The 24,939-nt window shown below is 47.5% G+C and overlaps 1 protein-coding gene across 1 annotated transcript in view; it reads left to right on the top strand.

The window, feature by feature from the left end:
* Positions 1–24,939, top strand: part of LOC147099458 (cytochrome P450 2J2-like) — a 30,847-nt gene that overhangs the window by 3,479 nt on the left and 2,429 nt on the right. Inside the window, exons 2-6 of the mRNA XM_085969197.1 lie at positions 4,049–4,211; positions 5,511–5,686; positions 12,444–12,617; positions 15,129–15,270; positions 23,519–23,706. Coding sequence (XP_085825323.1) covers positions 4,049–4,211; positions 5,511–5,686; positions 12,444–12,617; positions 15,129–15,270; positions 23,519–23,706 — 843 coding nt within the window. The remainder of the gene's footprint in view (positions 1–4,048; positions 4,212–5,510; positions 5,687–12,443; positions 12,618–15,128; positions 15,271–23,518; positions 23,707–24,939) is intronic.

The following is a 24,939-nucleotide window of genomic DNA, read 5'->3' as shown; positions in this document are numbered from 1 at the left end:
GAGCAGTTTAGGATTCAGCAAAGGAGGACAAAGGGGTTAATTAAGAGGGGGAAAATAGATTATGAGAGTAAGCTTGCAGGGAACATAAAAACTGACTGTAAAAGCTTCTATAGACATGTGAAGAGAAACAGATTGGTGAAGTCAAGCGTAGGTCCGTTGCAGTCAGAATCAGGGGAAATTATAATGGGGGAACAAAGAAATGGAAGGCCAATTAAATACATACTTTGGTTCTGGCTTCACAATGGAGGACACAAATAACCTCCCAGAGATGTCGGGGAACATAGGGTCTAATGAGAGGGCGGAATTGAATGAAATCAGTATTGGTAGGGAAATGGTGTTAGGGAAATTGACGGGATTGAAGGCTGATAAATCCCCAGGGCCTGATAATCTACATCCTAGGGTACTTAAGGAAGTGGCCCTAGAAATAGTAGATGCATTGCTGGTCATCTTCCAAAATTCTATAGACTCTGGAACAGTTCCCATGGATTGGAGGATAGCTAATATAACCCCACTATTTAAAAAAGGTGGTAGAGAGCAAACGGGGAATTATAGACCGGTAAGTCTGACATCGGTAGTGGGGATAAAAGATGTAATAGCAGAGCACTTAGAAAGCAGTGACAGGATTGGACAAAGTCAACATGGATTTACTAAAGGTAAATCATGCTTGACTAATCTACTGGAATTTTTTCAGGATGTAACTGGTGGAATAGATAAGGGAGAACCAGTGGATGTGGTGTATTTGGACTTTCAGAAGGCTTCCGATAATGTCCCGTATAAGAGATTAGCGTGCAAAGTTAAAGCACACGGGATTGGGGGTAAGGTACTGTCTTGGATGGAGAACTGGTTGGCAGAGAGGAGCAAAGAGTTGGACTAAATGGGTCTTTTTCCGAGTGGCAGGCAGTGACTAGTGGGGTAGCGCAGGGATCGGTGCTAGGACCCCAGCTATTCACAATATATATAAATGATCTAGACGAGGGAACTAGATGTAATATCTCCAAGTTTGCAGACGACACAAAGCTGGGTGGGCGTGTGTGCTGTGAGGAGGATGCAAAGAAACTAAAGTATGATTTGGACAGGTTGGGTGATTGGCCAGATGCATGGCAAATGCAGTATAATGTGGATAAATGCGAGGTTACCCATTTTGGTGGCAAAAACAGGAAGACAGATTATTGTCTGAACGGCAATAGATTGGGAAAAGGGGAACTGCAACGAGACCTGGGTGTCCTTGTGCACCAGTCGCTGAAGGTAAGCATGCAGGTGCAGCAGGCGGTTAAGAAGGCAAATGGTATGTTGGCCTTCATAGCGAGAAGATTCGAGTACAGGAGCAAGGGTGTCTTGCTGCAGTTGTACAGGGCCTTGGTGAGACCACACCTTGAGTATTATATGCAGTTTTGGTCACCTTAACTGAGGAAGGATGTTCTTGCCATGGAGAGAGTGCAGCGAAGATTCACCAGACTGATACCTGGGATGGCAGGAATGTCGTATGAGGAGAGATTGGGTCGATTGGGCTTATATTCACTAGAGCTTAGAAGAATGAGAGGGGATCTCATTGAAACTTATAAAATTCTAACAGGACTAGACAGACTAGATGCAGGAAGGATTGTCCCGATGGCCGGGGAGTCCAGAACCAGGGGTCATAGTCTAAGGATAAGGGGTAATCCATTTAGGACTGAGATGAGGAGGAATTTCTTCACCCAGAGAGTGGTGAACCTGTGGAATTCTCTACCACACAAGGCAGTTGAGGCCAATTAATTAAATATATTCAAGAAGGAGTTGGATATATTTCTTAAGGCTAAAGGGATCAAGGGATATGGGGAGAAAGCAGGGACAGGGTACTGAACTTGGATGATCAGCCATGATCTCATTAAATGGTGGAACAGGCTCGAGGGGCCGAATGGCCTACTCCTGCTCCTATCTTCTATGTTCCTATGTAAGCCTCCGATGACAGATTCAGGCCCTATATTGGACGAAAGGCTTTAGTTATGACTAAAGACTGGGGAACCTGAGGCTTTTTCCTCGCATCAGAACAAAGTAGGCGAAGAGGGGATTCGACAGAGGTGATTTTTTTTTTAATTCATTCGTGGGATGTGGGCATCGTTGGCAAGGCCCAGCATTTATTGCCCATCCCTAATTGCCCTTGAGAAGGTGGTGGTGAGTCGCCTTCTTCAACTGCTGCAGTCCGTGTGGTGAAGGTGCTCCCACAGTGCTGTTACGGAGGGAGTTCCAGGATTTTGACCGAGCCACGATGAAGGATCGGCCGATATATTTCCAAGTTAGGATGGTGTGTGACTTGGAGGGTACCTTGGAGGTGGTGGTGTTCCCATGTGCCTGCTGCCTTTGCCATCTGTGTTGCTTTGGGTAAGTATGAGTTTAAGTTTGGTTCGGAGGTGTTTGACGTGTGAAAACAACTTTACATGGTTTGTGTTGCTGTGTGACTGCTTCTGCATTTAGTGTGAATTCTATTGTTAGAACATTCAGATTTGGGCATGAGTATTACAAGGAGAATTTATTGCTGTATTGAGATTGTCCTTCTAGGTGGTAGAGGTCGCGGGTTTGGGAGGTGCTGTCGAAGAAGCCTTGGCGAGTTGCTGCACTGCATCTTGTAGATGGTGCACACTGCAGTCACGGTGCGCCGGTGGTGGAGGGAGTGAATGTTTCAGGTGGTGGATGTGGTGCCAATCAAGCGGGCTACTTTGTTGGGGAAAAGTATTTCTACTGGTCACACTAGAACATAAATTTCAGATCATCACCACAGAGCAAAGGGAGAAGTCATTGAACCATAGAATGATATAGCACAGAGGGAGGCCATTCGGCCCATCGTGCCTGTGCCGGCTCTTTGAAAGAGCTCTCTAATTAGTCCCACTGCCCCCTGCTCTTTCCCCATAGCCCTGCAATTTTTTCCCCTTCACATATTCATCCAATTTCTTTTTAAAAGATATTATTGAATCTGCTTCCACTGCACTTTCAGGCAGCGCGTTCCAGATCGTAAGAACTCGTCCCATAATTTTCTTTTAACCTCATCTCGCCTCTGGTTCTTTTGGCCATCGCCTTCAATCTGTGTCCTCTGGTTAACCGACCCACCCGCCACTGGAAAGAGTTTCTCCTTATTTGCCGTTCAAGACCCGCCCTTTCCCATTCGCTCCCATCACCGGCAGCTGTTTATAGACCTCCCCCTCACCCCCACTCCCCCACCCCTCACCCCCCACCCCCCGCATCTTCCCAGGACCAACATTACACCGGGTGACCATTTCTTGGGTCAGTGGCAGAACTGGCCCTCCCTCCTGATTTCATCCCCCGCCCCACCCAGCCCCCTTTCTCGTCATTCCCGTCAGCTTCAGTGCAGGAGGCAACGCGGGGGAAATATAAATAGACTGGAGAAGCTGGGGTTGTTCTCTTTGGAGCAGGGAAGGCTAAGAGGAGAGTTGATAGAGGTGTTTAAAATCATCACGAGTTTAGACAGAGTAAATAAAGAGAAACTGTAACCAATGACTGAAGGGTCGATAACCAGAGGGCACAGATTTAAGGTGATTGGCAAAAGAACCAAAGGCGACTTGAGGAAAAACTTTTTTACGCAGCGAGTGGTGAGGATTTGGAATGCGCTGCCTGATAGGGTGGTGGATACAGATTCAACAGTAGCTTTCAAAAGGGAATTGGATAAATACTTGAAGGAGAAACAATTGCAGGGATGTGGGGAAAGAGCGAGGGGAGTGGGACTGAGTGGATTGCTCTTCGAAAGAGCCGGCGCAGACTCGATGGGCCCAATGGCCTCCTTCTGTGCTGGCCTATTTTATGATTCCATGATTCGATGGAGTAGAGTGGGAGGAGTCTGGTGCGGAGCGTAGACACTGGCCTGGACCTGTTGGTCCAATTGGCCTGTGTAATTCTTTGTAATTTTGGAATAAGGAAGTTCTTAAAGCAGTCTGCTATGAAAGATCATCAAGTAACGAGATTTGTTTTCAAACTTTTTTTTGAGGTAAATTGCGGCGAGATGTACAAAAGTGCCCATCGTCTTTTTGTTTTTCTTTCCTTCCCTTTCCCCCAAAAACAGCTTTCCAAGAAGTACGGGAATATTTGTATGGTCGACACATTCGCGATGTCTATCGTTTTCCTCAATGGATTTCAGATCATTCAAGAGGCCCTCGTCCAATATGGCAGAGAATTTGCAGGGCGGCCACATTTTCCTCTTATTGATGATTTGACAAAAGGTCAAGGTATTAAGCATTTATGAGTTTGTTTCATTTTCCTGTAACGCCCTGGAAAGTTACTGTAACAACAACAACTAGCATTTACATAGCGTCTTTAAGGTAGTAAAACGTCCCAAGGCGCTTCACAGGAGCGTTATCAAACAAAATTTGACACTGAGCCACATAAGGTGTGAGAACCAGAGGACACTGATTTAAGGAGATTGGCAGAAGAACCAAAGGCGACATGAGGAAAAACTTTTTTTTGGCAGCAAGTGGTTATGATCTGGAATGCGCTGCCTGAAAGGATGGGGGAGGCAGATTCAACCACGGCTTTCAAAAGGGAGTTGGATAAGTAACTGAAGGAAAGAAATTTGCATTGCTACGGGGAAAGGGCGGGGGGTCTGGGACTCGCTGAAGTGCTCTTGCAGAGAGCTGGCACGGGCTCGACTGGCCGAATGGCCTCCTTCTGTGCTGTAACCATTCTATATGATTCATGGTAAGGAGATATTAGGATAGGTGCCCTAAAGCTTGATCAAAGAAGAATGTTTTCAGGAGCTTCTTAAAGGAGGAGAGAGAGGTAGAGAGGCGGAGAGGTTTAGGCAGGGAATTCCAAAGCTTAGGGCCGAGGCAACAGAAGGCACGGCCGCCAATAGTGCGGTGATTAAAATCAGGGATGCGCAAGAGGCCAGAATTGGAGGAACGCAGAGATCTCGGAGGGATGTAGGTGCTGGAGGAGATTACAGAGATAAGGAGGGGAAGGCCATGGTGGGATTTGAAAACAAGGATGAGAATTTTAAATTTTAGGCGTTGTCGGACAGGGAACTAATGTAGGTTGGAAGATAGGAGGGCAGCCAGGAGAACATTGGAATAGTCCAGTCTAGAGGTAACAAAGGCATGGATCAGGGCTTCGGCAGCAGGCCAGCTGAGGCAGGGGCGGAGTCGGGCGATGTTGCGGAGGTGGAAGTAGGCGGTCTTGGTGATGGAGCGGATATGTGGTCGGAAGCTCATCTCAGGGTCAAAACACAACACCAAGGTTGCAAACGGTGTGGCTCATCTTCAGCCAGTTGCCAGGGATGGAAACGGTGGTTAGAGAGACTCTGTTTTGGCAAGGACACCTTATTTATTTTATTCCTGCCCAGTCTCAACCAGGACGGATTTATTTTTTCTAGCTGTAGCGCGAGGCATCAGATTGTAAGTGAACTATTTAAATTGATCAGCTTCGCTACTGGGTCACCGATGTGCTGTGAACTTTCTCTTAGTCCTCAAAAGACAGGGAGAGGAAACTGGTTATTATTATTTATCCACTCTTTTCCCCCTTCCTGCTAGGCATTATCATGGCCCCCTACGGGAGGTCCTGGAAGCAGCAACGGAGATTTACACTGACGGTTTTGCGAAACTTTGGTTTAGGCAAAATTGCCTTTGAGGAGAAAATTCTGGAAGAAGTCCGGTATTTGACTGAAGTCTTTAAAGCATCAAAAGGTAAACTCTGTGTTTTATCTCCTTAACTTATTATGACAAGGTCACAATAAGGTTGCCGAACCTCCAGGATTGCCCTGGAGTCTCCAGTAAGCGAAGATTAATCTCCAGGACGCTGCCGCGGGCAAATGGAGTTCAACGGGGAGAAGTGTGAAGTGATACACTTTGGGAGGACTAATAGGGAAAGACAGTAGACTATAAATGGCACGAGTTTGAATAGTGTAGATGAGCAGAGAGACCTTGGTGTCCATATACACAAATCCTTAAAGGAGGCAGGGCAAGTTGATAAGGTGGTTAAAAAAGCAAAAGGTTTACTTGGGTTTATAAACAGAGGAATAAAATATAAAAACCGAGAGATCACGCTCGAACTTTATAAATCACTGGTTTGGCCCCAGCTGGAGTATTGTGGATAATTCTGGGCACCGCACTTCAGGAAAGATGTAAAGGCCTTAGAAAGGGTACAGAGGAGGTTTACCAGGATGTTACCAGGATGAGGGACTTCAGTTATGAGGAGAGGTTGGATAAGTTAGGACTGTTCTTCTTGGAACAGAGAAGGTCAAGAGGTGACCTAATAGAGGTTTTCAAGATGGTGAGAGGTTTTGAGTAAATGGGGAAAAAATATTCCCTCTAGCGAGTGGGTCAATAACTAGAGGTCATAGATTTAAAATAATTGGAAACAGATCATGTGCCACTCGAAACATCAGCTGGCTATCACGAGTCGAGAACTGCTCATAAACAAGGTTCCCACTAATCTGCGCGGCCGATCAGCGGTCTGGAGGTCCCGCACAGGCGGCTCACCGGCTTTTACACTGAATAAACTGCGCACGTGCGAAAATTTGAATAGGCCGCGCAGCCAGTTAAAGGGACGGGGAAAAAATGAGAGGACACATTGCTCCTAAATGACCTTGAGAATTGTTGTGTTTTGAGTTTTGCTTCAATTAAGTTTGTCCCAGTTCCCGGGTGTTACCTGAAGGGGGTGCTGGGGGGCTCAGTTTTACTTTGTCTTTCACTTTCAGTTTCGGGTTCTGCCATGCAGACAATGTGCTGTAATGTCCACCCAATTACTCAGTAAATAGTAAAAGGTACATTCCGTCTCCTCTATTCATTACTGTTCGGTCAAGATGCAATACTGGCGATGAGGCGGCTGTTGAACTCGCTAGAAGGGCAGAGATAGACATGCGAACCTACAGCCGTGATATTGGAAATTGCCACGAGCGGACCACTCAGCTAGCAACATCAACGGCATTTTGATAGTTGGCTAGCTGCGACATAGACGGCGGACAGAGTATTGTGCGGGCCAGGCAACTACCGTGAGTGTCGCTACCGTAACTCTGGCCGGAGGAGAAAAATAATTTTTTTTAAAAGGAAAAAGTCCGTGGATCTTAAAGGGACAGTGCAGATTAAAACTATGACGACTTTGGGACGTATTGAAGAGTTCTCTGGGGATAAGGACAGTTCATGGGAGGAACACGCAGAAAGACTGGGGTGTTTCTTTGAGGCCAATAATATTGACAAAGAAGAGAAGCGCTCAGTGTGGCTAAGTGTATGCGGAGCTGCTACTTACTCCGTCCTGCGTTCATTGGTGGCTCCTCGTAAACCTAGTGAGGTGGATTATGCTGATTTGATTGAGAAGCTGCAGAAACATTTTAACCCAAAACCCTCTGAGATTGTGCAGCGTTTCCATTTTCACAATTGTAAACAACAGCCTGGACAATCTATTTCGGATTGTGTGTGGAGTGCTGGACTCGGCATTGCAGAGACAGCTGTTAGCGGAGAAGGCCCTGACGTTCCGACTGGCCGAGGAGAAGGCTTTAGCAGCAGAGGCTGCATCGATGAACACACGTATGCTCCGTACAGAGGCAGCACCATCTCAGGCCGCCGAGGAGGTGCACAAGACCACACACGCAGCTCCTGCTGCGAGAGACATGGAGGCAATTAAAGAGACAGGAAGAAAATGTTTCCGCTGTGGGGCTCTCCATGGTTCCACTACATGCAAATTTGTGTCAGCGGTATGTCATTTCTGTAAGAAAAGAGGACACATAGCTCGTGTCTGCATGAAGAAAGCTCAGGCTGCTGCAGCAGAGCCAACACAAGCATCGCAGACACACACCCTGACACTGGAGGACAACGATGTGTAGACAGTGTATACCACGGAAGCTGAGCAGTACCCCACAGACGGTGGGGATACACGGCAAATGTGATCATGAATGGGGCACCACTCTGCATGGAGGTGGATTCAGGCTCAGCGTGTTCGTTGATAAGTGAAGAGACTTACAATAGGCTGTGGCCAAGTGAACCCCCGGCGATGGCTCAGGGCAGTGGCGTGCTACGGCAGTGGTCCCAAGCTCAACTCCAGGTGCTGGGTATGATTCATGTGGAAGTTAAGTATCAGGCAGTCAAGGACACACTTCCACTTTATGTGGTGGCGGGGCAGGGCACAAGCCTGCTGGGCAGAGATTGGTTTGAGCCCCTCGGTATTGAAGTGACAGGAGTACACACGGTACAGCGACAGCCCATAATGCCTATGTTGGAGAACTATGAAGAGGTTTTTGGTGAGTTCGGGGCCTGTTGGGGACCGCCAGTCTCAATCGAAGTGGACCCAGGGGTAGCGCCTAAGTTCTTCAAGGCGCGACCAGTTCCTTTTGCGTTGCGCAAGAAGGTGGACGAGGCCCTGGATAAGCTGGTGAACCAAGGGGTTCTCTTGCCAGTGAAGAACTCCCGTTGGGCCACCCCTATCGTGCCCATTGCAAAGAAGGATGGGGGCCTGCGAATCTGTGGAGATTACAGATGTATGGTTAATACTGCTGTGTTACCAGATGTGTATCCCTTACCAACAGTTACAGAGCTGTTTTCAACACTGGCTGGAGGCACTCTGTTCACCAAGCTGGATTTCAAGCAAGCATACCAGCAACTGGTCCTGGATGAAGAGTCAGCCGAGCTGTTGACAATCAACACCCACAGAGGACTTTTCCGAGCCACAAGGCTGCAGTTTGGGGTGTCTACAGCTGTGGCAATCTTTCAGAGGTTCATGGACACCCTGTTGGCTGGTGTTCCGGGAGTTCAGCCTTACTTGGATGACATACTGATTACAGGCAAGACACAGGAAGCCCATGATGAGCGGCTGCAGGAAGTACTACGCTGGCTGGCTGAGGTAGGACTACGCCTTCAGGAGAAATGTGTGTTCGCTGCCAATGGGGTGGAGTTCTTGGGATTCCGAGTGGACAAAGACGATGTGCATCCGACTACGGAGAAGGTGGAGGCTATCAGGAGCGCTCCCACCCCCAAGAACAAGACCGAACTGCAGGCATTCCTCGGACTGTTAAACTTCTACAGTTGTTTTCTCAAGGGCAAAGCCACAATCTTAGAGCCACTGCACAGGCTGTTAGACCAAGCAACAGTGTGGAACTGGACCTCAGCTCATGAAACAGCCTACAGACAGGCAAAGGAACTGCTACAAGCAGATAAGGTTCTGGCACACTATGATGAAAACAAGCCATTAGTGTTGGTGTGTGATGCCTCACCATACAGGCTGGGAGCTCTGTTGGGTCGCATAGAGCCAGATGGCCGGGAAGCGCCGATCAGTTTTGCCTCAAGAACACTCTCAACAACAGAACGTAATTACGCCCAGATTGACAAGGAGGCCCTAGCCATCATATTTGGGGTAAAGAAGTTCAGCCAGTACCTGTTAGGGAGACAGTTCGTCATCTACACAGACCACAAGCCACTCTTGGGGCTCCTGCATCACTCCAAGCCCATGCCCCAGATCATATCACCGCGTATACTTCGGTGGAGTCTGATGTTGGGGGCCTACAGTTGTGAACTTTGCTACAGGCCTGGGAAGATGCTGGCTAATGCTGATGCTCTGAGTCGCTTGCCTTTGAACCGGCCGATGGCTGAGATGCCACCACCCCTGGAGGTGCTGCTACTGGAGGAGGTTCCGGAGGCCCCACTCCATGCCCAGCAGATTAGCAGCCTCACACAGAAAGATCCAGTCTTATCACGGGTGCTACGCTGGCTGCTGCATGGCTGGCCCTCCGAGGTCCAGGAGGAGCATTTCAAGCCCTTCGTTCAGAGGCGCCATAAAATGTCTGCACACAAGAACTGCATGCTCTGGGGAAGCCGTGTGGTGGTTCCTGCCGCCGCAAGAGAGGAGGTGCTGAAAATACTACATGACTCACACCCTGGGATTGTGCACATGAAGGCATTGGCGAGAAGCTACGTCTGGTGGCCGGGGTTGGACCGAGACGTGGAGGAGGTGATAAAGAGCTGTGAGACATGTCAGCTGACTCGCCATAGCCCATCCAAGGCTCCCCTTCACCCCTGGGAGTGGACCACTCATAAATGGTCAAGACTCCACATTGACTTTGCAGGGCCATTTCAGGGGAAGGTCTTTTTGATAGTGGTGGGTTCTCATTCGAAATGGCTGGAGGTGGCTATCATGAGCTCCATGACATCCAGTGCAGTGATCAAAACGTTGCGTTTGCTGTTTGCCACACATGGGGTCCCCGACGTGCTGGTTTCGGACAATGGAGGAGCCTTCACGTCAGCGGAGTTCAAGGCTTTTGCAGGCAGAAACTGGATCCGCCACGCGACCACAGCGCCCTATCACTCCTCCTCTAACGGGCAGGCAGAGAGGATGGTGCAAACCACAAAAGAGGCACTGGTGAGGATATCGGTGGGGGACTGACAAACCAGATTGGCCAGGTTCCTGTTATCACAGCATACCACACCAAACGCAGCAACGGGGAAGAGTCCGTCCGAGATGCTGATGGGTCGCCGGCTGGTGACTGCACTGGACCGGCTACACCCGGACTACAGGGATGAGATGCACACAAAGCAAGAGGAGCTGGCTAAGAAGCACCAGGGCACCGCCAGGCAGTTCGAGCCATCAGAGACTGTGTTTGCCCGTTGCTATGCAGGAGGAGACAAATGGATGCCTGCCGTGGTGGAGCAGGCCACGGGTCCCCTGTCGTACAGCATCCGTACACCTGATGGCCAGCTACACAGACGCCACGTAGACCAGCTACGGGGTTGTACTCCGGTGAGAGTAACAGAGACGTCACAGGCTAGGCCATTGTCTCCACCACCTCTGCCAGGCAGTGACGGCCTGCTTCCTGCAACAACGACGGAAGTCACATCGACAGAAGGTGTCACGGCGTCATCAGCCACGGAGGAAGGTTTTCCTGCGGCTAGCAGTGGCACCCCGACAATGCCTGTCCAGCGGCGCTCAAGTCGGGTTAGATTCCGTCCCAGACGCCTGGAGGACTAAGGGGTTTTATCTGAGGAAAAGGAGTTTTGTGTCCTCAGTGTGAAGACTTTGTCTCCACAATGACTGTGCAGAGGTCACTGCTACCAATACTGTCATGGACAGATGCATCTGCGACAGGTAGATTGGTGAGGACGAGGTCAAACAGGTTCTTCCCTCGTGTTGGTTCTCTCACCACCTGCCGCAGGCCCAGACTGGCAGCTATGTCCTTCAGGACTCGGCCAGCTCAGTCAGTAATGGTGCTACCAAGCCACTCTTGGTGATGGACATTGAAGTACCCCATCCAGAGTACATTCTGTGCCCTTGCTACTCTCAGTGCTTCTTCCAAGTGGTGTTCGACATGAAGGAGTACTGATTCATCAACTGTGCATTGGCTGAAAGTTATGATTCTGTGAGTATGGCTATGTCAGGCTGTTGCTTCACTAGTCTGTGGGACAGCTCTCCCAATTTTGGCACATGTCCCCAGATGTTGGTGAGCAGGACTTTGCAGGTTGTTTCGTAGTGAATTGTTACAACTGAGTGGCTTGCTAGGCCATTTCAGAGGACAGTTAAGAGTCGGGTAAGGACAGCAGATTTCCTTCCCTAAAGGACATCAGTGAACCAGGTGGGTTTTTATAACAATCCGATAGTTTCATGGTCACCATTACTGATATTAGCTTTATAATTCCAGATTTATTTAATTAACTGAATATAAATTCCCCAGGTGCCGTGGTGGGATTTGCGCTCACGTCTCTGGATCATTAGTCCAGGCCTCGGGATTACTAGCCCAGTGACATTACCACTATGCTACAAGTATTTGTGAAGTGTAATCACTGTTAAAATGTAGGAAACAGATTGTAAGAGCTTCTACAATATGTAAAAAGGAAGAAAGTAGCCAAAGTGCACGTTGGTCCCTTAGAGGCTGAGACAGATGAAATTATAAAGTGGAATAAGGAAATGGCAGCGAATTTCAACAAATATGTTTTATCTATCTGCGGGAAAGTGGAGTGAGGTCGATGATCAGCCATGATCTTATTGAATGGCGGAGCAGGCTCGAAGGGCCATATGGCCTACTCCTGCTCCTAATTTTTATGTTCTTATGAGACATGGCAGTCAATGTGCGCACAGCAAGGTCCCACAAACAGCAATGAGATAAATGACCAGATAATCTGTTTTAGTGATGTTGGTTGAGGGATGAATATTGGTCAGGACACCGGGGACAACTCTCCGGCACCTCTTCAAATAGTGCCCTGAGATCTTTCACATCCAACTGAGAGGGCAGATGGGGATGGGAATGTTGAAAGCCTTGTGACTCACTGTGTATTGGAACACCAAAATTATACATGGTGATCAATGCTCCCCCGAAGGTTCGTGGCCGCGCAGTAATCTCAAAGGACCCGCGCAGGCCGCCTTTACAATTTAATGACCGCGTATGCGCAATAATGTAAAGGGACCGCAAATTAAAAGAAGCAGACTGTGCAGAACGATGTGCAGCTTACAGGGATCATTGATGGTGATCCTCTTGTGCTTGCTGCTAGGTGTATCCCATAGCTCGATTCCTTCGCTACTTCCCGGGGCCTATTCGGAGGATATTTGAAAACCAGGCCTTAGTTGAAGCCATACTTCAGGACATCATAAACCAGCACAAAGACACTCTGAATGGTGAAGAGATCCGGGATTTTATTGATGCCTATTTACTGGAAATGGAAAAGGTGAGCACAGCATTTAATGAAGTATTTCATTTTGTTGGTGGGTCTGTGCGTTGCAATAGGCTAGAGCTTTGTTCTTTGACCTTTCACCTCTGAAAGTCTGCTTCGATCCCAGGTCAGACTAACGGCCCAAAATGCTTTTCTCCCTTCAGTAACTCACTCAGTGTCCTCAGTGAAACAGCAGCCTCGGCCCAGCTACTAGTAGGTGAGAAAATCAGCGCAAGCCATCTTTAAAGTAGTGGGATAGCGGTGGAGAATGAAGGGAATGCGAGCGAGGGGGGGCTTCACCGCCTGACCCGTCTCGCTCCCTCTACCTCTGCTGCTGAGACCTCCGCATGTAAATGGCGATGGGGTGGAGGGCATCATTCCCTGGCTGATTTCCATCCGTCTGCCTGTATTACTGCCGCTTCCCATGGGGAAGGTGGCGATGAACCCAAGGAATGTCGCTGAGATTCCCTCCGTGGAGGGAGCTGGCTTTGTGGTGGCCTCCTTCGCCTCCATTCTGGCCCTGAACACTTACCTGCTGTGCGTGCTGAAGGTCTTGGCTGTGGTTTTCAGTGGGGGCTCGCCTCTGACCTTCAGGACGCTTCTCCCCCCTAATGGACCCCATTGGTGCCTCCCTCTTGGTATTGCGAACCCAACTGGTTGCCCGCCCACTGTGCATTTCTGATGAGCTTCCCCTTCAATGTATTGATCTTAGAGAGAATAATAGTCCTACCAGTTATAGCGGGCACGTTGGCGTCAATGCAATTTGCCCGCTACACATGCTGGACGCTGTAAACAAGAAATGTTTTTATTTGTTCATGGGATGTGGGCATCGCTGGCAAGACCAGCATTTATTGCCCATCGCTAATTGCCCTTGAGAAGGTGGTGGTGAGCCGCCTTCTTGAACCGCTGCAGTCCATGTGGTGAAGGTGTTCCCACGGTGCTGTTAGAGAGGGAGTTCCGGGATTTTGACCCAGCGACGATGAAGGATCGGCCGATATATTTCCAAGTCAGGATGGTGTGTGACTTGATGGGGAGCTTGGAGGTGGTGGTGTTCCCATGCGCCTGCTGCCCTTGTCCTTCTAGGTGGAAGAGGTCGCGGGTTTGGGAGGTGCTGCCGAAGAAGTCTTGGCGAGTTGCTGCAGTGCATCTTGTGGATGGTACACACTGCAGCCACGGTGCGCTGGTGGTGGAGGGAGTGAATGTTTAAGGTGGTGGATGGGGTGCCATCTGAAAAGACTCTTTTGGCATTGGCCTGTATGAAAAGCATCAGAGCAAGTGTCCGAATCATATTCCGTCAAGGCGGCGTGAGACCCAGCTCCAGCCAGGAGATAGCCTCAAATCACTTCAAGTTCACACCAGCTACGATCTGACTGCAACCATTGTAAAGCCAATTCTATAAGAGTGCCGTACCTGACGGCCTGAGATCGTGGCGCTGGCGGGCAATGCGGAATGGGGCAAGGAGAAGTCAGATATTGTCCCTGCCCCACTCCCCCACCCCCCCTCTCCCCCACCCCTGGCAACGTACGAGGAGCTCAACAAGCCGGCAAATCATAGAATCATAGAAAGTTACAGCTTCGGAAGGAGGCCATTTTGGCCCATCGTGTCCGCACCGGCCAACAAAGAGCTATCCATCCTAATCCCACTTCCCAGCTCTTGGTCCGTAGCCCTGCAGGTTAGAGCATCCCAGGTGCACATCCAAGTACTTTTTAAATGTGATTAGGGTCCCTGCCTCTACCACCCTTTCAGGCAGTGAGTTCCAGACCCCCACAACCCTCTGGGTGAAGAAATTTCCCCTCAAATCCCCTCTAAACCCTCCACCAATTACTTTAAATTTGTGTTGGCAGAAGTTCTAGAGGACCTGAGGTAGGGGGGCTGGAGGCGACAGGGCTGCTATTGGACGAGTACAAAGTGCTCCCATTAAAGAGGTTGAGCTACACCTGATTGTAAAAGAGAGGCTGGAACTTACCAATAATTTTGTAGAGATACAAAATAATTTACCAGACAAGGCAGTGGAGTCAAAGACATCAATGGCAGAAGGGTCGGTAACCAGAGGACACAGATTTCAGGTCATTGGCGAAAGAGCCAGAGGTGACATGAGGAAAAAAAATTTACGCAGCGAGTTGTTGTGACCTGGAATGCGCTGCCAGGAAGGACGGTGGAAGCAGACTCAATAGTAACTTTCAAAAGGGAATTGGACAAATACTGGAAAAGGAAAAATTTGCAGGGCTATGGGGAAAGAGCAGGGCGGAGTGGGACTAATTGAAGAGCTCGCTCAAAGATCTGGCACAGGCACGATGGGCCGAATGGCCGCCTTCAGCGCTGTATTATTCTATGATTCTATGATTAGGGGAGTTTGAAATCCTCATACCAGTCGGACAAGCTTCAATGGGCTGAATTATCCTGGACTTTTCCTTGCGTCACTTTCTCCCTCTGGTGCGCAGTTACCTCGGCAGGGAGCAAGGGTTCGCTGGTAGAAGACTTTGGTGTTGTTAAGAATTGGAAAGAAGAATAACATTTATTTTGCAGGAACAGAACTCTCCTGACTCTTGCTTGACGGAGGGAAACCTGCTCCAGAATGTCAACGATCTCTTTGGTGCTGGAACGGTAACCACAGCAACTACTCTCCAATGGGGCATTCTATACATGATGCTTTATCCAGATATACAAGGTACAACCAGGCCTCCGAATTAAAGGGGGTGGCCGTTCTACTAAATTGCCCATAATAAGTGTTACTTTGTTACAGTATCAAATCGTTAAATGGAACTACTACGACACAAAGCTGGGTGGGAGGGTAAGCTGTGAGGAGGATGTCGGGAAACTCCAGTACGATTTGGACAGGTTGGGTGATTGGGCAGAAACATGGCAAATGCACTATAATGTGGATAAATGTGAGGTTATCCACTTTGGTGGCAAAAACAGGAAGGCAGATTATTATTTGAATGGCAATAGATTGGGAGAAGGGGAAGTGCAAAGAGACCTGGGTGTTATTGTGCGCCAGTCGCTGAAGGTAAGCATGCAGGTGCAGCAGGCGGTTAAGAAGGCAAATGGTATTTTGGCCTTCGTAGCAAGAGGGTTCGAGTACAGGAACAAGGATGTCTTGCTACAGTTGTACAGGGCCTTCGTGAGACCGCACCTTGAGTATTGTGTGCAGTTTTGGTCACCTTACCTGAGGAAGGACGCTCTTGCCATGGAGGAAGTGCAGCGAAGATTCACCAGGCTGATACCTGGGATGGCAGGAATGACGTATGAGGAGAGATTGTGTCGATTGGGCTTATACTCACTGGAGTTTAGAAGACTGAGAGGGGATCTCATTGAAACCTATAAAATTCTGTCAGGTCTGGACAGACTAGATGCAGGAAGGATGTTTCTGATGGCCAGGGAGTCCAGAACCAGGGGTCATAGTCTAAGGATAAGGGGTAAGCCATTTAGGACTGAAATGAGGAGGAATTTCTTCACCCAGAGAGTGGTGAACCTGTGGAATTCTCTGCCACAGAGGGCGGTGGAGGCCAGTTCATTAAATATATTCAAGAAAGAGTTGGATATATTTCTTGAGGCTAAAGGGATCAAGGGATATGGGGAGAAAGCAGGGACAGGGTACTGAATTTGGATGATCAGCCATGATCTCATTGAATGGCGGAGCAGGCTCGAAGGGCCGAATGGCCTACTCCTGCTCCTATCTTCTATGTTTCTATGTATGGAACTACTTTGGTATGGTGTAGTTATATTGCTATGTGGCACACTGTGCACAGGCAGTGCACAGTGCAGCGTTGGACATCTTGTATCACTCCGCACCATGCGGCAGCACTGTAACAAAAGCAAGAATACAGCTAAGTAAAAGCACTAACTAAAATGAACTAAAAGTGTCTGTAATATATATAGTATAACAACACAAGGAGACACAACATGGTGGCAGCGGTATAAGTGAGTACAAATTCTGCGATACGAACTACGAATAAGACAAAAAGTGATTTTATGAGCTGATTGTGAGTGCCGGTGTCTGCGGTGATTGAAAGTGAATCGTACGGGAAACTCAAATGACGGCTGCCGCCGCACTGACTGTGCAAATGCAACCCCTCATGAACTGGGAAGCCGACGATATATGTAGGATTCGCAAAATTGGATTTTTTATTAATAAGGGTCAATAGGCAGAAGAGGCCATGATTTTAAAGACTGTTTTAAAAGAAGCCCAGGAAAAGAGGCATACAAAATGGCCACCGTACCATGTGACCAGCTTATTGGGACACTTTAAAATGGTTCCTGCGCAACCTCAGACAGCTATGTGGATTCAACCCATAGTAAGTTCTGGAAGCCGTTTCTGAGAGAACGAAACCAGACCCACAGGCATGCATATGGATTAGATGCAGATCCACTTAAGATCGGCCTGGAAACAGAGGCCATCTAAATGTTGACCCAGACGAAAGGGGACAATCTCATATTCATGAGAACAACACCAAGGGCTCGGTAACAAGATCAGCAGGACATTAAAAACAATGAGAGCCATTTCAAACCAGAGATGGGCCTGTTACCAGCCGCTTAAAATGATTTTAAATATAACTGCCCCGCTGTGCTCCCAGCCCGCCAAAGTTAAAACAAAGACTAACCTGATTTTGGGCGGGAAGTGGAGGCCTCGGGAAGAAAGGTATATCTGGCGAGACCTTTCGGCAGTTGATACGGCAGTAGATTGGAGCAACACGCAGGCACTCGACGAGCTTAGAGGAGACGGCAGTAGCTTCTGGACACGAAGGGACGAGAAGACACGAGGTGAGCTTCAGGCAATGCAAGCTTGAACAGTCACAAGGAGAGTCGAGCTAAAAGACAGTTTACAGTCGGACAGTCGTTGCAGCCCCAGCAGCCGGTCCAGCTTTTGAGCTGGGCAAAGAGGAGCTGGCTTGGGGAAAGATCAGCGGACTCCTCTCCACCGTCGGAGGAGAAAGATAATTATGACTGTATAAAAAGTCATTCGAAACCAGCGTCCCGCCCCGGGGAAAACCATTGGGAAATCATCGACCATCCCCGGGCCGTAACCGAAAGCAAGGGGGCCATACCAGCCCAAGGCTCCCCTGGCCAGGGTCGAGCCGACGATCCTCGACCCCGCCAACATCCAGGCCCGCCGGTGTCCAGCCGCCCCGACCCCCACCTCAGGAGAGAGGTGTGGCGCAGCTCGCAGGGGCTCCACGATCCACGTGGAGGCGAAACGCCTGAAAGGACCAAACACAGACTCGATTTCAAAACCTTGCACTTCCTAGTGGGATTGGTGAGCATGTTTCTGGCCCTTCACAATCAGATCTAGATAGGTTTAATAAGGGGGTGGATTTAAGGGTACAATTAACATGAGTTGTTGTCCCTCGATGTTCCGTGTGTTTCCTTATTTCACGATGATCTTTGTAGAGTATAATATGCCTGTATTTGCCTTAGTTAGTATAATGTCGTTATGATTTGTTTGTGTTTGTTTTTCCCTCCCATGTACTCTCTTATCTGTATTGCATTTGATTTGGTATTTTTCCATTTGCAATAAAATTTCATTTTGATTCATCAAACTTGGTCTACAAGAGTCTTCTCTACATTGTATTTCCTGCGCCTAAGTCCAGAGTATAGAATCTAAGGGGTGAGTGGGTCGAACCACTCAAGGTTTTACTGTGCAAGAGAGAGAGGCCTCTAGAGAGAGAAACCTCAGGGAAATCTCTCAAGGAAAACCCTCTTACATATAGTAGAAGCATTCCGCAAGTTCAAACAGAAATGTGAGCTTACATTCAAAAGCTTCCTGAAGGGTACTACCAACGAGGAAAAGGTTAGTTACATTCTGTTGTGGACAGGAGAAAAAGGCCTAGATTTGTATAATAGCTGGAGTTTGACTGAAGAGGAAAAGGAAAACCCAGCGACAATTTTTGATAAATTCAGCAACCATCTAGAGCCTAATTCCAATCACTGTATACACAGATACAAATTCCAGAGTCTAAGACAGGAACCCAGTGAAACAGCTGACAATTTCCTGACAAGGCTGAGAAATGAATCCAGCAAGTGTAAATTTAAGGAAATGGAGGAAAAGCTTGTGGACCAGCTAATATGGGGGTCAGTGCATGTAGAGGTACAAAAAGCCCTGATAGGAAAAGAAAAGCTCGGAATAACAGAGGCTATAGATACTGCGAGAGCTCATGAAGCCATGAAGCAGCAAATGAAAACGCTGATTTCTCAAACGGCTGACATGCGGACGGCTTCTGAGACGGACAACAGAGTGGATGCAGTGAGAGAAAAGTACAACACACAAAGACATGCACATGACAACGGGGGAAACATGTGCAGAAATTGTGGAAGACCGCACGATTACACAGACAAGAGGAAATGTCCAGCATATGGAACAAGCTGCAATGCATGTGGCAAACTAAACCACTGGGAAAAGAGGTGTAGAACGAAGAAAGAAGGAACATACATCAAAAACAAAGGCGGACAGCAGAACCAGAGAAAGAAACACAATATCCATGCCATGGATGAGTAGGATGATGATGATGATTACGACAATGCACTAAACATCGAAACCAATAAAGATACAGCTACACGAGATGTCCAGAGCGGAAAATACTCCGAGGAGAGAATTGCACACCATCATCCAAATCAAAAAAAAGGTCAAAGGTCGGCCCACAACCATCAACTTAAAAGTTGAAGCTGGACACAGGGGCTCAGAGCAACATTCTCCCATTGAGACTGTACCAACAGATCTTTCCCGAAAACCTGAGAGAAGATGGCTACCCAAAAAATGGTTGTTTAAAGGCAAGTAATGTCACGCTGACAGCATACGGGGGGAGTGAGATTAAACAACTCGGAATAACCTTTATCAAAGGGACACATAAAAGAACATCAACTGCATGTTCTATGTCACCGACACTGAGGGGCCAGCGATCCTGGGATTAAACAGCTGCGAGAAGTTGAGATTGATCTCAGTGCATCACGAGCTGACGGAAACGTCACCGAAGATAGACAGCAACACCCCACTGGAGAACCGCCCACAAATCAAGAGTAAAAAAGACTTGATAGACATGTATCCGGAATGTTTCGATGATACAGTGGGATGTTTCGGAGATTTCCAATACCACATCACCATCGATCCAGAGGTAAAGCCCGTTATCCATGCTCCATGAAAAGTACCCATCGAGCTGAAGACAAAGCTTGAAAGAGAGCTAAAGGAGATGGAAGAAAAGGGAGTGATCGTAAAGGTCACTGAACCCACAGACTGGGTAAACTCAATTGTGGTACGAGAAAAGCCAAACGGGCGTCTCAGAATATGTTTGGACCCCAAAGATCTAAACCAGGCGATAAAGAGGGACCACTATCCCACCCCAATGCTAGAGGAGATTACGCCATCACTGGCAGGAGCCAAGGTTTTCTCAAAACTAGATGCCAGAAATAGATTTGGAACGTGAAGTTGGATGAGGAATCAACAACACTGACAACATTCAACACACCATTTGGGCATTACAAATTCCTGAGGCTACCATTCGGGCTAAAGGTCAGTCAAGATATCTTTCAACAGAAAGTAGACGAGGCATACAGAGGCTGTGAAGGAACTATAGGAATAGCTGATGATATTCAGATCTATGGAGCAGATGAAAGAGACCATGACATGCACCTACATGAGGCCATGGAGCGTACCAGGAAGGCTGGCATCAAGTTAAATGCAGATAAGTGCATAGTTAAAGTCAAGGAATGCCAATTCTTCGGTATGATTTATACACCAGAGGGAGTCAAGCCAAGTCCAGAGAAGATTGCGGCGATTGCTGAAATGAAACCACCCAAAGATAAGAAAGCGCTGAGGAGTTACCTTGGCTTGGTCCAATACATGAGTTCTTTCATCCCACACATGTCGGAACATACAACAAATCTCAGAGAGCTATTGAAAGAAGACGCCAAATACCAATGGTCTGAATCACACGAAAGGAATTTCAAACAACTTAAAGAACTGTTGTGCAAAGAAACAAGTCTGTCATATTATGACAGAAGGAAAGCGTCACTCTGCAAGTAGACACTTCTACCAGAGGACTAGGGGCAGCTCTGGTGCAGGAAGGAAAGCCGATAGCTTTCGCATCAAAGGCCTTGACGTCAGCCGAGACGAGATACGCCAACATAGAACGAGAACTATTAGCAGTAGTGTACGGATGCGAGAAATTCCATACATACCTATATGGCAGGCGATTTACAATAGAGAGTGACCATCGTCCACTAGAACAGATCTATAAGAAGAATCTGTGCAAAGCGCCTGCAAGACTGCAAAGACTACTTCTAAGGATCCAAAGCTATGACTTCACGCTTAAATATAAGCCAGGAAAGGAAATGGTGCTAGCAGATGCATTGTCTCGATTGTCACCATATGAGAAACACGAGGTGGAGGGCCTAACAGTAAAAATCCACCACCTAGTGAATGTTACTCCTACAAAGCTCAGTCAAATCAGAGATGAGACTAGCAAAGATGAGGAGTTGCAACTACTCATAATACAAGTAATACAGGGGTGGCTGGAGAGAATCCAGCAGGTACAGGCGACAATTCGTCAATACTGGTCGATTAAAGATGATATTGCAGTAGAAGACGGTATTCTCCTTGCTGGAGCGAGGATCATCGTGCCAAAGACGATGCAGACACAACTTCTCCATCTCATACATGAAGGCCACATGGGAATGGAGAAATGCAAGCTGAGAGCCAGATCAGCTGTATACTGGATAGGCATGTACAAAAATATCGAACAGATGGTTTCTGCATGTGGTATATGCCAGAAATACAGAAATGCACAACAGAAAGAGGAGATGATACCTAGTGAAATACCGTCAAGACCATGGCACACTGTTGGGGCAGATCTCTTCATGTGCAATCAAGAATGGTATCTCATAGTGGCAGATTACTATTCCAAGTTTCCTTTTGTGAGAAGGATGAAAGACTTGAGAGCCACAACTACCACCAGGATTGCAAAGAGCTTGTTTGCTGAACAAGGAATCCCGGAAAAGGTAATCTGTGACAATGGAACCCAGTTCACATCGAGTGAATTCAGAGCTCTGGCAGAAAAGTATGGGTTCAAAATAGTAACCTCATCCCCACATTTCCCAAGGGGACACGGGTTCATCGAAAGACAGATCCAGACTGTCAAGAGAACTCTCATCAAAAGTAGTGAGATGGGGGAAGACCAAGACCTTGCCCTCCTATCACTCAGATCAACACCACTGAAAGCAGACATGAAATCACCTGCGGAATTGCTGAATGGGAGGAAGTTTAAGACTACACTACCAGCAAAAATACATCCTCCCCAGGACCAGGAGGACTTCAGACAAAAGCTGGCAGAAGCACAAATCGTAGGAAGCAAACATTACGATAATCATGCAAAGACGCTACCAGAATTGCTGAATGGACAATCAGTGCATGTGCAAGACCCGGTGTTGAAAACCTGGAATTTAGCCAAGGTCATTGGAAAAGCTGATACTCCAAGATCCTACTTCGTAGAGATTGAACCTGGTAACCAATACAGGCGGAACAGACTCCACATCAGACCTTCACCTGAACTGGATAAGCAGCAGACAACATCAACAACATTGACAACACCAGCTACCACAAGCAGTACAACACCAGAAACAAGCGCTACAAATCAAACAACCACGAGCATGCACACTCCAACTCCAAAGGCGACAGCAACAACAACAACGAGAGCAGAACACACCAAAACAACGCAGAGAGGAATGGTCACCACCAAATCCACAAGATGGAGGGACAACATCCAACCACCTGAGCGATATCGCGAATAAAAAAAAAAATCCCGATTCTTTGTAGTTGATAATAATAGTTTAGATATAATATTTGTTAATTTAAATTGTTAAATTTCATGTTTTAGTTTTTTTGAGAAAGAGGGATGTTACATTGTTACAGTATCACATCGTTAAATGGAACTACTTTGGTATGGAACTACTTTGGTATGGTGTTGTTATATTGCTATGTGGCACACTGTGCACAGGCAGTGCACAGTGCAGCTTTGGACATCTTGTATCACTCCGCACCATGCGGCAGCACTGTAACAAAAGCAAGAATACAGCTAAGTAAAAGCACTAACTAAAATGAACTAAAAGTGTCTGTAATATATATTGTATAATAACAACACAAGGAGCCACAACAATAAGTGCAATAAAAGAAGGCATTTCTCCACTTTTCAGTGAGCCTCACTCATCTCAAGTTGCTCTGTTTTATGCTTTGGAACTGCTGTTTGGAGATACTTTGGGAGCAGTCATTTCCTGTACAATATCCCCTGCAGCAACATTAGATCTTTCCAGCCACAGACATCCCATAAATAATGAGTTATGGGTACAATTTCCCATTGACGATATCAGAGCACACAATGACTACATAAGGGGGAGATGAGCAGAATGTTTTTAGACGCAGTGATTGAAGGAGACCATTCGGCCCATCGTGTCTGTGCCGGCTCTTTGAAAGAGCTATCCAATCAGTCCCACTTCCCTGCTCTTTCCCCTTGGCCCTACAAATTTATACTTTTCAAGTATTTCTCCAATTCCCTTTTGACGGTTCCTGTTGAATCTGCTTCCACCGCCCTATCAGGCAGCGCATTCCAAATCCTCACCACTCATTGCGTAAAAAGAATCCTCCTCATCTCCTCTGGTTCTCTGGTCAATTATCTTCAATCTGTGTCCGCTGGTTACCGACCTCTCCGCCAGTGGAAACAGTTTCTCCCTATCTACCCTATCAAAACCCCTCGCAATTTTGAACACCTCTATTAAATCTCCCCATGGCCTTCTCTGCTCTAACAATCCCAACTTTCCCAAGGATTTGGCCTTGACAAATTCATCAATGGACACAGAGAACACGTAATTATCAATTTGAGGGACAGGTTGTGCACCTGACGTCAACTGTTATTCTTTTCTGTTTTGCTTTACAGAAAAGTGTCAGAAGGAGATAGGCAAGGTGATCGGCTGGTCCCGTGCCCCATCCATGGAGGATGGAACCAACATGCCGTATGTCAAAGCTGTTGTTCATGAAATTCAAAGATTTGGGAACATAGCACCTCTTGGAGTAGTCCACGCAACAATACAAGACACAAGCTTTAGGGGATACACAATCAAAAAGGTGACTCATTCTTTGTTATCGGAGTGCTTTTCTATTTTTCCTAATTGCAATTTGTCTCTGTCCCTCTCAGAGCCTCAGCCATTCCTCAGCTGAGCAAACTGACACTGATAGACTTCTTGGATCTGCCAGTGCAATCAGTGAATGGCCAAAGTACACAAAGACAGAACATAAGAACATAAGAAATAGGAGCTGGAGTAGGCCATTTGGCCCTTCAAGCCTGCTCCGCCATTCAATAAGATCATGGCTGATCTTTTACCTCAATTCCACCTTCCTGCACACTCCCCATATCCCTTAATTCCCTTCGTTCCGCAAAATCTATCGATCTCTGTCTTGAATATACTCAACGACTGAGCAACCACAGCTCTCTCGGGTGGAGAATTCCAAAGATTCACAACCCTTTGAGAGAAGAAATTTCTCCACATCTCAGTCCTAAATGGCCGACCCATTATTCTGTGACTGTGACCCTGTGTTCTAGATTCTCCAGCCAGGGGAAAAGATTCCCCAGCCAGGGGACCGCATTAGGTAACAGCTCCTTCCATTCCTCAGGTCAAACATTAACTGAGAAGACAGACTATCCAATTAGTCCCACTTCCCCGCTCTTTCCCCATAGCCCTGCACATTTTTCCTTTTCAAGTATTTATCCAATTCCCTTTGGAAAGTTACTATTGAATCTGCTTCCACCGCCCTTTCAGGCAGTGCGTTCCTGATCACAAAAACTCACTGCGGAAAAAAAATTCTCATCTCCCTCTGGTTCGTCGCCTAATTACCTTAAATCTGCGTCCTCTGGTTCCTGACCCTCCTGCCAGTGGAAACACTTTCTCCCTATCTGCTCTATCAAAGCCCCTCATAATTTCAACACCTCCATGAAATCTTCCCTTAACCTTCTCTTCTCTAAGGAGAACAATTCCAGCTTCTCTAGTCTCTCCACATAACTGAAGTCCCACATCCCTGATACCATTCTGGTAAATCTCCTCTGCACCCTTCCCAAAGCGTTAACATCCTTCCTAAAGTGTGGTGCCCAGAATTGGACACAACACTCCAGCTGAGGCCTAACCAATGATTTATAAAATGTTTGGAATAACGCTTGTTGCATTTGCATTCTGTGCCTATATTTAGAAAGCCTTAACAGCCATTTCAAATTGTCCTGCCACCTTTAAAGTTTTGTGCATGTAAACCTCAGCAGGGAAAATTTCGTCAGCGAGCATAATGGGTCGCTATCATCGCCTGGGTGCT

This window comes from Somniosus microcephalus, chromosome 28, assembly GCF_052327205.1.
Source record: "Somniosus microcephalus isolate GS21.2 chromosome 28, FLI_Smic_1.0, whole genome shotgun sequence".
NCBI classification, from domain to species: domain Eukaryota; kingdom Metazoa; phylum Chordata; class Chondrichthyes; order Squaliformes; family Somniosidae; genus Somniosus; species Somniosus microcephalus.
Note: the sequence above shows the minus strand (reverse complement) of the source record. Positions and strands in the feature narration are given on the sequence as shown.